Below are 15,020 nucleotides of genomic sequence, written 5' to 3'. Positions count from 1 at the left end.
ATCCCCAACTTTTAATTTGATCCTGATTTGGTATGTTGAAGCCTTTCTAGAGGGAGTAATTGTGCTATTTCTACAATTCCCCACCCCCTCCACTTTTTATTCTCAGATTATTTCTCATAGGAACTACATTAGAGATTTGATATCTGATACCTTAGGATTCCTGTGGAGCTCCAGAACATATCTTAAGAGAGCATCGGTTATTTTAGTAGGTAAATATAATTCAATCCTCATTTTCTAATTTGTCTTAAACAGTACGGAATGGAGAAGAAGCTAAAAGTCTTCCTTACATTTTTTTAAATGTCTCTGTTTATGAAGGATAACACTTGTCATGGTGATAGAGGTTAGTAAGTGTGATAAGAATAGAGTTCTGTTTTATAACACAGAGAATATAGCTGTGTGATTATTATGCAAAGTGTGTTCAACAAAATGGATTTCAAAATTTAAGATGGTGACATACCACTGTTTATTATTCCCCCTAACCACTTAAAACTGACTACTGAAAGATTGAGAATTTTTAAATATACATAAAAACATCATCTTTGACCCAACTTGGACATCTGTAACCACAAATTACAATAGATGAGGAATAACTACCAAATCCACTGAAGTTTTTAAAAAGTGGAAACAGGGGCAACCCAGGAAGATTGTAAGACTAGGCAAGTTTTTTGTATCAGACAAACCTGACCAAATAGTTTTTCCCTCCCAGCTCTCACTGTGAAAATAAAAATTAATTATTCTTTATTTTGGAATTTCCAACTTGGTAGTGAGTTTCCAACTTGGCAGTAGGATCTTCCCTTAACCCCAATTAGCATCATGGAATAACAGGAGCAGCAAGGAATGAGGAAATACACAGTCACATTATACATATAGAGAGGGGGCTCCTGATCAGGGTAGATGACAATGTAAATTATGATCAGCACTAAAGCCCATTATCTGTGCTAATCAAAGAGGAGTGGCAGAAGACACACAGACACAGACACACACACACAGACACACACACTCACTCTCTCTCTCTTTCTCTCTCACTCAAAGAAAAGCCCTGTGTTTTTATCATAACTTACTTTCTCTTTTTTTTTTTTTTTTTTTTTTTTTTTTGAGACAGAGTCTTCCTCTGTCACCCAGGCTGTAGTGCAGTGGCAAAATCTTGGCTCACTGAAACCTCCAACTCCCAGGTTCAAGCAATTCTCCTGCTTCAGCCTCTAGAGTACTAGGATTATAGGTATATGCCACTATGCCCAGCTAATTTTTGTTTTTTTGGTAGAGACAGAGTTTCACTATGTTGGCCAGGCTGTTCTTAAACTCCTGACCTAGAGTGATCTGCCTGCCTCAGCCTCCCCCTGAAAGTACAGGGATAAGCCACCATGTTCAGCCAATAACAACATTATTTCAAACCAGAAATAATTGCTGGTATCCTGAATTCTACTTGGAAGTTCCCACAAATAAACCTCTGTATATAACTATTGCAAGATTAGTAAATAAGTAATTAAAAAAATAGATACAGCATTATCTTTCTACAGAGGTACTTCAAGGGAAAAAAGAGAGAAAAGAATGAAGAAAAACAAACCTTAGAAAAATGTGGCTACAGAGCAGATGAAAATCATAATAAATATTTTCATTAATCTAAAACATTTTAAAATAAAGATCTAAAGTATAGATACAAGTACACAGACAATGTATGATGGGATAATGACAGCACATGAAAAATAAGCTTTCAAAGTACAAGGGGGGAAAAGCAAATATATATATATATACACACACACACATACATACATATATATATATATATATCTCACCAAAAATGAAAATTAAATTACAACCATCAAGAGAAAATATTTATTAAGAACTCAGAAGAAAAGGACGAGAACTACAGGGTTGAAAATGTTAGCAAAATCAAACAAAAACCAATTCTTTTTATTATTTCGTCTAAAAAACATGGGATACATTTGCAGAACATGCAGGTTTTTTACATAGGTATACATTTGCCATGGTGGTTTGCTGCACCTATTGACTGGCCCTTTATGTTCCCTCCCCTCATTCCCCACCCTTCAACAGGCCCCGGTGTGTGTCCCCGTCTCTGTGTCCATGTGTTCTTATTGTTCAGCTCCCACTTACGAGTGAGAACACGCAGTATTTCATTTTCTGTTTCTGTGTTAGCTTCCTGAGGATGATGACTTCCAGCTTCATCCATGTCCCTGCAAAGAACATGATCTCATTCCTCTTTATAGCTGCATAATATTCCATAGTGTATATATACCACATTTTCTTTAACCAGTCTATCATTGATGAGCATTTGGGTTAGTTCCATGTCTTTGCCATTGTAAATCATGCCACAATAAATATACATGTGCACATATCTTTATAGTAGAACGATTTGTATTCCTTCAAGTACATATACAGTAATGGGATTGTTGGATCAAATGGTATTTCTCGTACTAGATCCTTGAGGAATCACCACACTGTCTTCCACAATAGTTGAACTAATTTACATTCCCACCAACAGTGCAAAAGCATTCCTATTTCTCCACAGCCTCACCAGCATCTATTGTTTCTTGATTTTTTAATAATAACCATTCTGACTGGCATGAGATGGTACCTCATTGTGGTTTTGATTTGTATTTCTCTAATGATCAGCAATGTTGAGCTTTTTTTCATATGTTTGCTGGCCATGTATATGTCTTCTTTTGAGAAGTATCTGTTCATATCCTTTGCCGCTTTTTGAGGTGGTTTTCATTTCTTGTAAATTTTTTCAAGTTTCTTGTAGACTGGATATTAGACCTTTCTCAGATGCGTGGATTGCAAAGATTTTCTCCCATTCTGTAGGTTATCTGTTGACTCTGATAGTTTCTTTTTTGTGCAGAAGCTGTTTAATTTAATTAGACCCCATTTGTCAATTTTGGCTTTTGTTGCAATTACTTTTGGTGTTTTTGTCATGAAGTCTTTGCCCATGCCAATGTCCTGAATTGTACTGCCTCGGTTTGCTTCTAGGGTTTTTAGGGTTTCAAGTTTTACATTTAAGTCTTTAATTCATCTAGAGTTAATTTTTGTATAAGGCATAAGGAAGGCATCTAGTTTCAATTTTCTGCATATGGCTAGCCAGTTTTCCCAGCACCATTTACTGAATACGAGATCCTTTCCCCATTGCTTGTTTTTGGCAGGTTTGTCAAAAATCATACGATTGTAGGTATGTAGTGTTATTCTGAGGTCTCTGTTCTGTGTCATCGGTCTATATGTCTGCTTTGGTACCAGTACGATGTTGTTTTGGTTACCATAGCCTTGTTGTATAGTTTGAAGCCAGGTAGCATAATGGCTCCAGTTTTGTTCTTTCTGCTTAGGACTGTCTTACCTATATGGTGTCTTCTTTAATTCCATATGTAATTGAAAATAGTTTTTTTTTTTTCCTATTTCTGTGGAGAATGTCAATTGTTGTTTGATGGGAATAGCACTGAATCTATAAATTACTTTGGCAGTATGGCCATTTTCACAATATTCTTTCTATCCATTTGAGGATGGAATGTTTTTCCATTTGTTTGTGTCCCTTCTTATGTCCTTGAGCAGTGGTTTGTAGTTCTCCCTGAAAAGGTCCTTCCTTCACATTTCTTGTTAGCTGTATTTCTAAGTATTATATTCTCTTTGTAGCATTTGTGAATGGGAGTTCACTGATGATTTGGCTCTCTGCATGTCTACCATTGGTGTAAAGAAATGCCTGTAATTTTTGCACATTGATTTTTGTATCCTGAGACTTTGCTGAAGTTGCTTATCAGTTTAAAGAGTTTTGGGGCTGATGTAATAGGGTTTTCCAAATACAGAATCATGCCATCTCCAGAGACAATTTGACGTCCTCTCCATCTATTTGAATATCCTTTCTTTCTCTTGCCTGATTGCCCTGGCCAGAACTTCCAATACTATGTTGAATAGGAGTAGTGTGAGAGGGCATCCTTGTCTTGTACCGGTTTTCAAAGGGAATGCTTCTAGCTTTTGCCCGTTCAGTATGATATTGGCTGTGGGTTTGCCATAAATAGTTCTTATTATTTTGAAATATGTTCCTTCAATATCTAGTTTATTAAGAGTTTTTAACATGAAGGAATGTTGAATTTTATCAAAGGCCTTTCCTGCATCTATTGAGATAATCATGTGATTTTTGTCTTTGGTTCTGTTTAATATGATGGATTATGTTTCTTTATTTGTGTATGTTGAATCAGCCTTGCATCACAGGGATGACCAACATGATGGTGGTGGATACATTTTTTGATTTGCTGCTAGATTCGGTTTACCGGCATTTTATTGAGGATTTTTCAATCAATGTTCATTAGAGATATTGGCCTGAAGTTTCTTTGTTGTTGTGTCTCTTTCCGGTTTGGGTATCAGAATAACGCTGGCTTCATGAAATGAGTTAGGGAGGAGTCCCTCTTTTTCAATTGTTTGGAATAATTTCAGAAGAAACGGTATCAGCTCCTCTTTGTGTTACTGGTAGAATTCAGCTGTGAGTCTGTCTGCTCCTGGGTTTTTTTTTTTTTTTTTTTTTTTTTTTTTTGTTGGTAGGCTATTAATTACTGCCTCAATTTCAGAACTTGTTATTGGTCTACTCAGGGATTCAACATCATCCTGGTTTAGACTTGAGAGGGTGTCTGTGTCCAGGAGTTTACCCATTTCTTCTAGGTTTTCTGGTTTATTTGCATAGAGATGTTTATAGTATTCTCTGACTGGTAGTTTGTCTTTCTGTAGGGTCAGTGGTGATATTCCCTTATAATTTTTGTTGTGTCTATTTGATTCTTCTCTCTCTTTTTTTCTATATTAGTTTAGCTAGTGGTCTATCTATTTTGTTAGTTTTTTTTTTAAAAACCAGCTCCTGGATTTCTGATTTTTTTGGAGGGTTTTTCATGTGTCTGTCTAGTTCAATTCTTTTCTGATATTAGTTGTTTATTTTCTTCTGCTAGTGTTTGGATTAGTTTGTTCTTGATACTCTAGCTCTTTTAATTGTGATGCTAGAGTGTCAATTTGAGATATTTCAAGCTTTCTGAGGTGATCATTTAGTGCTATAAATTTCACTCTTAACACTGTTTTAGCTGTGTCCCACAGATTCTGGTACATTGTCTCCATGTTCTCATTGGTTTCAAAAAACTTCTTGATTTCTGCCTTAATATCACTGTTTATATCCAGGAGTCCTTAGGGAGTAGGTTGTTCAATTTCCATGCAATAGTATGTTTTTGAGTGAGTTTCTTAATCCTGAGTTCTAATTTGATTGCACTGTGTTTCTGAGAGACTGTTATGATTTCAGTTCTTCTACATTTGCTGAGGAGTGTTTCACTTCCAATTATGTGGTCAATTTTAGAATCAGTACCATGGCACTGAGAAGAATGTATATTCTGTTGATTTGGGTTGGAGAGTTCTGTATATGTCTATTGGGCCCACCTGATCCAGAGCTGAGTTCAAGTCCTAAATATCCTTGTTAATTTCCTGCCTCATTGTTCTGTCTACTACTGACAGTGGGGTGTTAAAGTCTCCCACTATTATTGTGTGGGAGTGGAAGTCTCTTTGTATGTCTTTACAAACTTGTTTTATGAATCTGAGTATGCCTGTATTAGGAGCATATATATTTAGAATAGTATGGTCTTCTTGTTGAATTGTTCCCTTTACCATAATGCCATGCTCGTTTTTGTCTTTTTTAATCTTTGTTGGTTTTAAAGTCTGTTTTGTCAGAGGCTAGGATTGCAACTGCTGCTTTTTTTTTTTTTTTTTTTTTTTTGCTTTCCACTTGCTTGAGAAATTTTCCTCCATCCCTTTATTTTGAGCCTATGTCTGTCTTTGTACATTAGATGAGTCTCCTGAATACAGCACAGCAATGGGTCTTGATTCATTTTCCAGTTTGCCAATTTGTATCTTTTAATTAGGGCATTTCGCCTATTTACATTTAAGGTTAGTATTTTTATGTGTGAATTTGATCCTGTCATCTTGATGCTATCTGGTTATTTTTCACACTAGTTGATGCAGTTTTTTCATAGTGTCATTGGTTGTTATATTTGGTGTGTTTTGCAGTAGCTGGTACCAGGTGCTTTTTTTCCCCCCTATATTTAGTGCTTCTCTCTGGAGCTCTTGCAAGACAAGATGGTAATGAAATCCCTCAGCATTTTTTTTTCTGGAAAAGATTTGATTTCTCCTTCACTTATGAAGCTTAGTTTGGCTGGATATGAAATGCTTGGTTGATAATCCTTTTAAGAATGTTGAATTTGCCTGCCAATCTCTTCTGGCTTGTAGGGTTTCTTTTGAGAGGTCCACTTCTAGTCTTATGGGCTTCTCTTTGTAGGTTACCTGGCCTTTTTCTCTGGTGGCCCTTAACAATTTTTCCTTTATTTCAAGCTTAGAGAATTTGATAATTGTGTGTCTTGGGGTTGATCTTCTCATGGAGTATCTTAGCAGTGTTCTCTGTATTTCTTAAATTTGTATGTTGGCCTGTCTTGCTAGGTTGGGGAAGTTCTCCTGGGTAATATCCTGAAGTGTGTTTTCCAGCTTGTCTCCATTCTCTCCATCCCCTTCTGGTACTCCGAGCAATGGTAGGTTCCGTATTTTAATGAAGCTTCATATTTTTTTTAAGGCTTTGTTCATTTCTTTTCATTCTTTTCGCTCTATTCTTGTCTGCATGCCTCATTTCAGCAAGGTGGTCTCCAAATTCTGATATCCTTTCTTCCACTTGGTCAAATTGGCTATTGATACCTGTATATGCTTTACAAAGTTCTCCTGCTGGGTTTTTCAGCTCCATCGAGTCATTTATTTTCCTTTCTAAGCTGGTTATTCTAGTTAGCAGCTCCTCTAACCTTTTATGAAGGTTCTTAGCTTCTTTTCATTGGGTTAGAACATGCTTCTTTAGCACAGTGTAGTTTTTTATTACCCATTTTCTGAAGCCTACTACTGTCGATTCATCCATCTGATTCTCTCTCCAGTTCTTTTCCCTTGATGGAGAGACACTGAGATTATTTGGAGAAGAGGCATTCTGGCCTTTTGGGTTTTTAGCATTTTTTATTGATTATACCAAGAGTTGAAAAGGGTGTGAAGTGATGGGAACTTTTGTAGTTCATAGTGGGAATAGAAATTGATACAAACACTTGGAAAATAATTTGACATCATCTTATAAGCTAAAGTTGAGCATAATGTTTCTTTTTTTTTCCCCCATTTATTTATTTTATTGCATTTTAGGTTTTGGGGTACATGTGAAGAACATGCAAAATTGTTGCATAGGTACACACGTGGCAGAGTGATTTGCTGCCTTCCTCCCCATCACCTACATCTGGCATTTCTCCCCTTGCTATCTCTCCCCAGCTCCTCACCCCCCACCGTCCCTCCCCTATTTCCCCCCAACTGACCCCAGTGTGTAGTGCTCCCCTCCCTGTGTCCACGTGTTCTCATTGTTCAACACCCGCCTATGAGTGAGAACATTAAACATAAGACCTAACACCATAAAAACCCTAGAAGAAAATCTAGGCAAAACCATTCAGGACATAGGTGTAGGCAAGGACTTCATGACCAAAACACCAAAAGTATTGACAACAAAAGCCAAAATAGACAAATGGGACCTAATCAAACTCCACAGCTTCTGCACAGCAAAAGAAACAGTCTTTAGAGTGAATCGGCAACCAACAGAATGGGAAAAAAGTTTTGCAGTTTACCCATCTGACAAAGGGCTGATATCCAGAATTTACAAAGAACTAAAACAGATTTACAAGAAAAAAACTAACAAGCCCATTCAAAAGTGGGCAAAGGATATGAACAGACACTTTACAAAAGAAGACATACATGAGGCCAACAAACATATGAGCATAATGTTTCTGTGAGTCAGTAACATCATTTTAAACTATATACCTTAGACTCTTTTACATAGGTGCATATGGGGACATGTAAAAGAAAGTTTTTTGCAATATTATTTGTAATATCAGATAAATTAGAAATAATCTAAATGTCCATCACAAGTAAAATGGATGGACATTTGGATAATTTTTGTATTGTCACAATGAAACAGTATATAGCAAGGAAGTTTATTTAAAAAAAAAAACTATCTTTACACTCACCAGAATATATGTATATATATAAACAAACTTTGAATAAAATGAATTTTTTAAAAAACCCATAGAATACATACTATTTATATGTTTATGAAAGCAGACACTACTAAAACATTATTTGGGAATTCACATTAATTTTCTGGAAAACAGTAAGAAAGATTAATGAAATGGTGAACGTAAACTTCAACATACTAGTTTCCCTACCCAGAAAGAGGAAAAGTGAAAAAAATAGTTTTTATGAAAAGACATACAAGAGGCTTCAAAAGCACCAGTATTTTTTTATTTTTTAAGTTCATAGGTGGTATGCATATATATACACACACACACACACACACACACACACACACACACACACACATTATATATATATATTCTTTTATATACTTTAAAGATACATGCTTTAAATTATGCTAATCTTGAATCAACAAACTCATTAAAAAATACAATGAAAGAAAAGACCCCATTTATAGTAGGTAAAAAATAAAGAAGGAAATAAAAAGTGAAGAAGAAAATGAGAAAAGAAAAAGAAGGGAAGAATGAGAGAGGGAGGGTGGAGGAAGAAAGAGAGGTAAAAAAGAAAAAACGAAGGAAGGCAGACTTTTGGAAGAAGGTAAGAAGGAAGATGAGAGAGATGGGGAGAAACAGAAAAAGAATAAGAAAGGATGGACAGAAGGAAGGGAGATCTAAAAATAAACTTTAAAATATATGCAATATTTCTATGAAGAAAATTGCAAACATGACTGAAGGGCACAAAGACTGGAAATAGAAAGACCCTATTTTAGGGGGAAAAATGTGTCAATTCTTTTCTAAATGACTGTATTTATGGAATGAAATGCCAGTTAAAACTTCAATAGGATTATTTCCAACACTGACATGCTGATTCTAAAATTAAAGTAGAAAAGTTAGCATGCAAGAATAATGGAAACTCTAACTGAAAAGAATTAATGACAGAGGACTAGCCCTATCAGACATCAGTATACCTTTAGTAATTAAAATCACATGGAATAAATAGACAGATAAATAGAACAAAATATCATCCAGACATAACCCCCTAAAATGCAGTATTTTAGAAAGTGAATCATTGACCTTAACTAACAGTGATGAAAATATGGAATGTTCCTTAAATGATGTTAGGACACTTGGTGAGCCATCTGGAATTTTTAGAATAATTTTATTCCTATTTCATTTCTTACACAAAATAAAATCCAGATGGTCACAGGTTCACATGTTAAAAATAAAACTATAATAATAAATAAAATCAAATAATTTGGAAAAATTGACTTTACAATTATGAGATGGGGAAGATCTTTCTAAGTAAACATCAAAAGAAGCCATAAAGAAAAGATGGATAACTATGTAAAAATGAAACTGTATTGCAAGGCAAAACTACTACAAACAAAGTCAAAAGCCAAATTTGGATGAAATATTTACATTTATCAAGATAAAGGGTGAGTTCTCGCTATCTAAAGAATATTTACTAACCCATAAGAAAAAGTAACAGTAGAAAAATGGACAAAGAACACACCAAATAAATCATTTGGTTCTTAAACATTAAAATTTTCACAAATTTATCCAAAAGTGATGCAACCAATGTTTCTATCCATTGAGTTGACAAAGATCAAACATTTTGTGCTACACAATTGGCCAGGTTGCAGGAAGTGAGCAATCACTTACATTATCGGGAGACCATAAATCATTACTTTCTCTAAGAAGAACAATTTGGTAAAATCTATGAAAATATGAAATGCATATTCTTTTGACTCAGTAATCTCTCAAGGGAATATATCCTCAGATATACTCACACATGGGAGAAAGAATGTGTGTACATAGATATTTATTTCATCATTGTACACTGTCATCTGACCTTAGCATGTGGCTTTTATCCTTGTGTTTTCTGATTACCTTCAGCATTTTAAAAGTGTTACACCAAGAAGGAAACAAAAAAGTAAAAGATAAAAGGTGTGCTTTCCAACTGGGTCAGTCCAATTTAACAAAGCTATCTTCAAAGTTCCAACAAGTGATTTATCTTACATTCACAATGACCAGAACTGTCATAGTGGCACCATTAGTTCAAGAGATGCTTGGAAATATAGCTATTTAAATGATCAAGAGGGGGATCATGATATTAACAGCTAGTAGCATGTTACAATTGTCAAGATTGAAAATGTGGGAGTTTGCACAGTGGCTCATGCCTGTTATCCCAATACTTTGGGAGGCTGAGGTGGGCAGATAACCTAAGGTCAGGAGTTTGAGACTAGCCTGGCTAATATGGGGGTGAAACCCTGTTTCTACTACAGATACAAAAAGTTAGCCAGGCGTGGTGGCATGCACCTGTAATACCAGCTACTTGGGGGGAGGTGAGGCAGGAGAATTGCTTGAACCTGGGAGGCAGAGGTTGCAGTGAGCTGAGATCGCATCACTGCACTCCAGCTTGGGCAACAAGAGTAAAACTCCATCTCAAAAATAATAATAACAAAATGTGAGAGATCTCATATAAGTTTCTGGGATACCAGTTATTCATGAAGGAAAGAAAAAGGAAGATGAAGCTATACTGAACCGGCATTTCTGCATGGTAGCAACCAAGTGGAGATAACCATCAGCTTCCCTTGTGGATGAAGCCTGTACTTTGTGTTCACTACACTCCCCCATCACCAAATGCATTCTTCCACATGGCTGAGATCACATGGTTACTCATGTAGGTCTTGGCATTTTGGCTAATTTGACATGATTTCCAAAGCATCAAATTCCGTTTGAAAGTTCATTTGTGGCTTTCAAAAACACAGTTTCCATAGAATCATTTAATTTGTAGGTCTTTTTCATAATTTTCCCACCTATTTTGTTCCTTTGGTGGTAACATTGTATTTATGAAATAAGTATCTGCAGTTGTAAGATCAAAATATAACTATGGTTTACACAACATAGTAATTTATTTCTCTCTCATGCAACGTCCAAGTATACAGTAAACTAGGGCCAGCTCTTGCTGCTCTAGCATTCTCACCACATAGTTTCCCACATCAGCTCCAAAATGTTTGCCCCAGCTTCTGGAGCCACTTCTACATTCCAGTTGGTTGGAAAGAAAAATAAATATCAAGAGGTCACACTCACTCCATTGAAGAGCAAATATCAGTTCTGCTAAATTATCATTAGCCCAGATCATAGATATATCCTCCCACCTAGCTAAAAAGAAGTCTTAAAAATCTAGTTGTTAGCTGGGTGGCCAGCTAAAACTCAGTAATTTTAGTAAAAGCACTAAAGAAAAAAGAAAGAAAGAAATTTGACATTAGGGGTGATTAATACTTGTTAGCATGAGAAATTTTCATTCATTTATCTACCTAATTCATTAGCTACCTAATTTTTAAAGGAAATGCATTGGAATACAAAATTAAACATATGCAAAAGCACACCAGTAAAGGACACCCCACAAAACAAGTTTTATTTCAGCATTATTCTTAAATTGCTAAGCTCGTCCACCTGCCGATAAGAGTATCCTGGGCTTTACTGCCAGTTAATGCTATTATGAAAATGATCACGTGATTTTTCTGGTAACTATTTTGACTAAAGCAAAGAAAAAATATAAAATATTGGTTTGATAAGCAAAGGAAATCCTCCTTTGAGACAATATAGAGATCCTGAAAAAAGGGGAAAAGAGAGACAACATAGATGAACCTAGAGGAACATTATAATAGGTGAAATAAGCCAAAGACAGAAACATACTGCATAATAGATGTAAAATCCTCTTTAAAAAGTCAAATACATAGAATATAAAGTATAATGGTGAGTACCAGGATCAAGGGCACAAGAAATGGGAAGATGTAAATCAAAGGGTACACAGATCAAAGGGTGCAAAATTGCAGTTATGTAAGATAAGTCTAGAGATCTAACGTATAAGAACCGTAGTTAATAATACTGTATTACATACCGTATGTTTGCTAAGAGAATAGATTGTAGTTCTTTTTATCTAAAAGAACTCTTAAAATACAACACATTTGTGTGTGTTACACATAAAAAAGGTAACTATGAGATGATAGATATGTTAACTTGCTTGAGTGTTACATTCATTTTACTAGGTATACGTATATCAAAACATTATGTTACATACTTTAAATATATACAACAGAAAAATAAATTTTATTTTCTGATTACTCAAGTAAAAAATAGACAAGCTTGCATTTAAACCTGAGAATGGACACTCACTAGCCATGTGACCTTTACCAAGTTACTTAACCTCTATGAACTTTAGTTTCACCATCTGTAAAAGAGGCAAATAGGAATACCTTCACAAAATGGGTGTGAGCAGTAATTGAAACAAAGTACCCAGAGAGTGTCTAGCATATAGCAGTTGTTCAATCTTTTGTAGCATTTTTATTTATTTATTTAGAGATAGAATGTCACTCCTGTTGCCCAGGCTGGAGCAGAACGGTGCAATATTGGCTCACTGCAACCTCCACCTTTTGGGTTCAAGTGATTCTCCTGCCTCAGCCTCCTGAGTAACAAGAATTACACGCATGTACCACCATGCCCAGCTAATTTTGTATTTTTAGTAGAGACAGGGTTTCTCCATGTTGGTCAGACTGGTCTTGAACTCTGGCCCTCAGGTGATCTGCCCACTTTGGCCTCTCAAAGTGCTGGGATTACAGGTGTGAGCCACCATGCCTAGCCTGTAGCATTATTTTTCATCTGGTTGTGATATTTAAAATCATTTTACTTTTTAGGTTTTTCTTTTAATGATCACATAGAATGGCATTTATCAACTTAATATTTTGGCTGATTGAAGAATAACTATTCAAAAATTGTAAAATGATTTCTGAAAATTACATGATAATCCACTAAGATGAACGGCTCTGTTATATCTTTGTCAGTTATAAAGCTGATATACATTTTTTTATTTAATAGATTTAGGGATTCAAGTACAGTTGTGTTCCATGAATATGTTGCATAGTGGTGGAAGGCTGGGCATTTAGTGCACCATTACCCAAATAGTTTACCTTGTATCTAATAGGTAGCATTTTATCCCTCACCCTCTTTCCACCCTCCCACCTTTTAGAGTCTCCAGCATCTATTATTCCACTCTGTATGTCCATGTGCACCCATTGTTTAGCTCCCATTTATAAGTAAGAAAATTATAGTTTTTGATTTTATATTTCTGAGTCATTTTACTACTAGGATAATGTCCTCCAGTTGCATCCATATTGCTGCAAAATATATGATTTCATTTTTTATGGCTGAGTAGTATTCCATGGTGTGTATGTTTGTGTGTGTCTATGTGTGTGTCTGTGTGTGTGTATGTGTGTGTATCTCACATTTTCTTTATCCAGTCATCCCTGATGGTAACTTATATTGATTGCATGACTTTGCCATTGTAAATAGTGCTGTGACGAACATAGGAATGCAAGTGTCTTTTTGATAAAATTATTTTATTTGCTTTCCTTTGATTAGTACCCAGTAGTGAGATTGGTAGATCGAATGGTAGTTCTATTTTTAATTATTTGATAAATCACCATAATGTTTTCCATAGAGGCTGTACTAAATTACATTCTTACCAACAGTGTGTAAGCATTCCTTTTTCTCTATAACTTCATCAACACTTGTTCTTTTGGACTTTTTAATAATAGCCATTCTGACTAGTATAAGATCTCACTGTAGTTTTAATTTGTATTTCTTTGATGATTAGTGACATTCAATATTTTTTCATTTTTAATATTTTTACTTTTGTGAGTATATAGTAGGTGTATATATTTATGGGTACATAGGATGTTTTGACACGGCATGCAATGTGAAATAAGAATGTCATGAAAATGGGGTATTCATACCCTCATACATTTATCCTTTGAATTACAAACAATACAGTTACACTATTTTAAAATGTACAATTAGGTGATTAATGACTACAGTCACCCTATTGTGCTATCAAATAGTAGGTCTTATCTAACTATTAATCTGTACCCATTAACTATTCCCATCACCCCCACAACCCTCCACTACCCTTCCCAGCCTCTGGGAACCATCTTTTACTCTCTCTGTCCTTGAGTTCAATTGTTTTGATTTTTAGATCCCACAAATAAGTGATAACATGCAAAGTTTGTCTTTTTGTTCGTAGCATATTTCACTTAACATAATGATCTTCAGTCTCACTCATGTTGTTGCAAATGACAGGATCTCATTCTTAAGGCTGAATAGTACTCCATTGTGTATGCGTATGTACTACATTTTCTTTATGCATTCATCTGTTGATGGACATTTAGGTTGCTTCCAAACCTTAGCTATTCTAAACAGTGCTGCAACAACAAAAAAATGCAGATATCTCTTTGATATACTGATTTCTTTTCTTTTGGGTATATACCCAGCAGTGGAATTTCTGGATTATATCATTGCATTTCTAGATTACTTTAAGCAGTATGGTCATTTTCACAATACTGATTCTTCTAATCCGTGAGCATGAAATTTTTTTATTTATGTCATCTACAGTTTCTTTCATCAGTGTTTTATAGTTCTTCTTATAGATCTTTCACCTCCTTAGTTAAATGTACTTCTAAGTGTTTTAATTTTTTGTAGCTATTGTAGATGGGATTTAGTTCTTGACTTGGTTCTCAGCTTTATCCTTGTTAGTGTATAAAAATGCTACTGATTTCAGTATGTTGATTTTGTATCCTGAAATATGGATAAATTATGGTTTTCTAGATATAACATATCATCAGTGAAGAGGGATGATTTGACATGTGGGGCTTAACACCTAGATGATAGGTTGACAGGTGCCACTATGGCACACGTAAACCTATGTAACCTATGTAACAAAACTGCACATCTCACACATGTATCCCAGAACTTAAATTAAATTAAAATGTTTAAAAAAGAAAATGTTTTCTTCTATTCTCATCAGGGATAGTGGTCTGTCATTTTCTTTCTATTTCATGCCCTTGCCATGCTTTGATATCACAGTGATGACTTCATAAAATGAGTTAGGGAGGGTTC

At 35.2% G+C, this 15,020-nt stretch overlaps 1 protein-coding gene across 1 annotated transcript in view; it reads left to right on the top strand.

The window, feature by feature from the left end:
- Positions 1 to 15,020, top strand: part of MROH9 (maestro heat like repeat family member 9) — a 101,677-nt gene that overhangs the window by 72,470 nt on the left and 14,187 nt on the right. The window contains exon 19 of the mRNA XM_032291119.1: positions 107 to 209. Coding sequence (XP_032147010.1) covers positions 107 to 209 — 103 coding nt within the window. The remainder of the gene's footprint in view (positions 1 to 106; positions 210 to 15,020) is intronic.

This window comes from Sapajus apella, unplaced genomic scaffold (assembly GCF_009761245.1).
Source record: "Sapajus apella isolate SASKATOON/1434 unplaced genomic scaffold, GSC_monkey_1.0 scaffold25, whole genome shotgun sequence".
In the NCBI taxonomy this organism is placed as follows: Eukaryota; Metazoa; Chordata; class Mammalia; order Primates; family Cebidae; genus Sapajus; species Sapajus apella.
The sequence above is the reverse complement of the archived record's forward strand: the minus strand, read 5'-3'. Positions and strand labels throughout refer to the sequence as shown.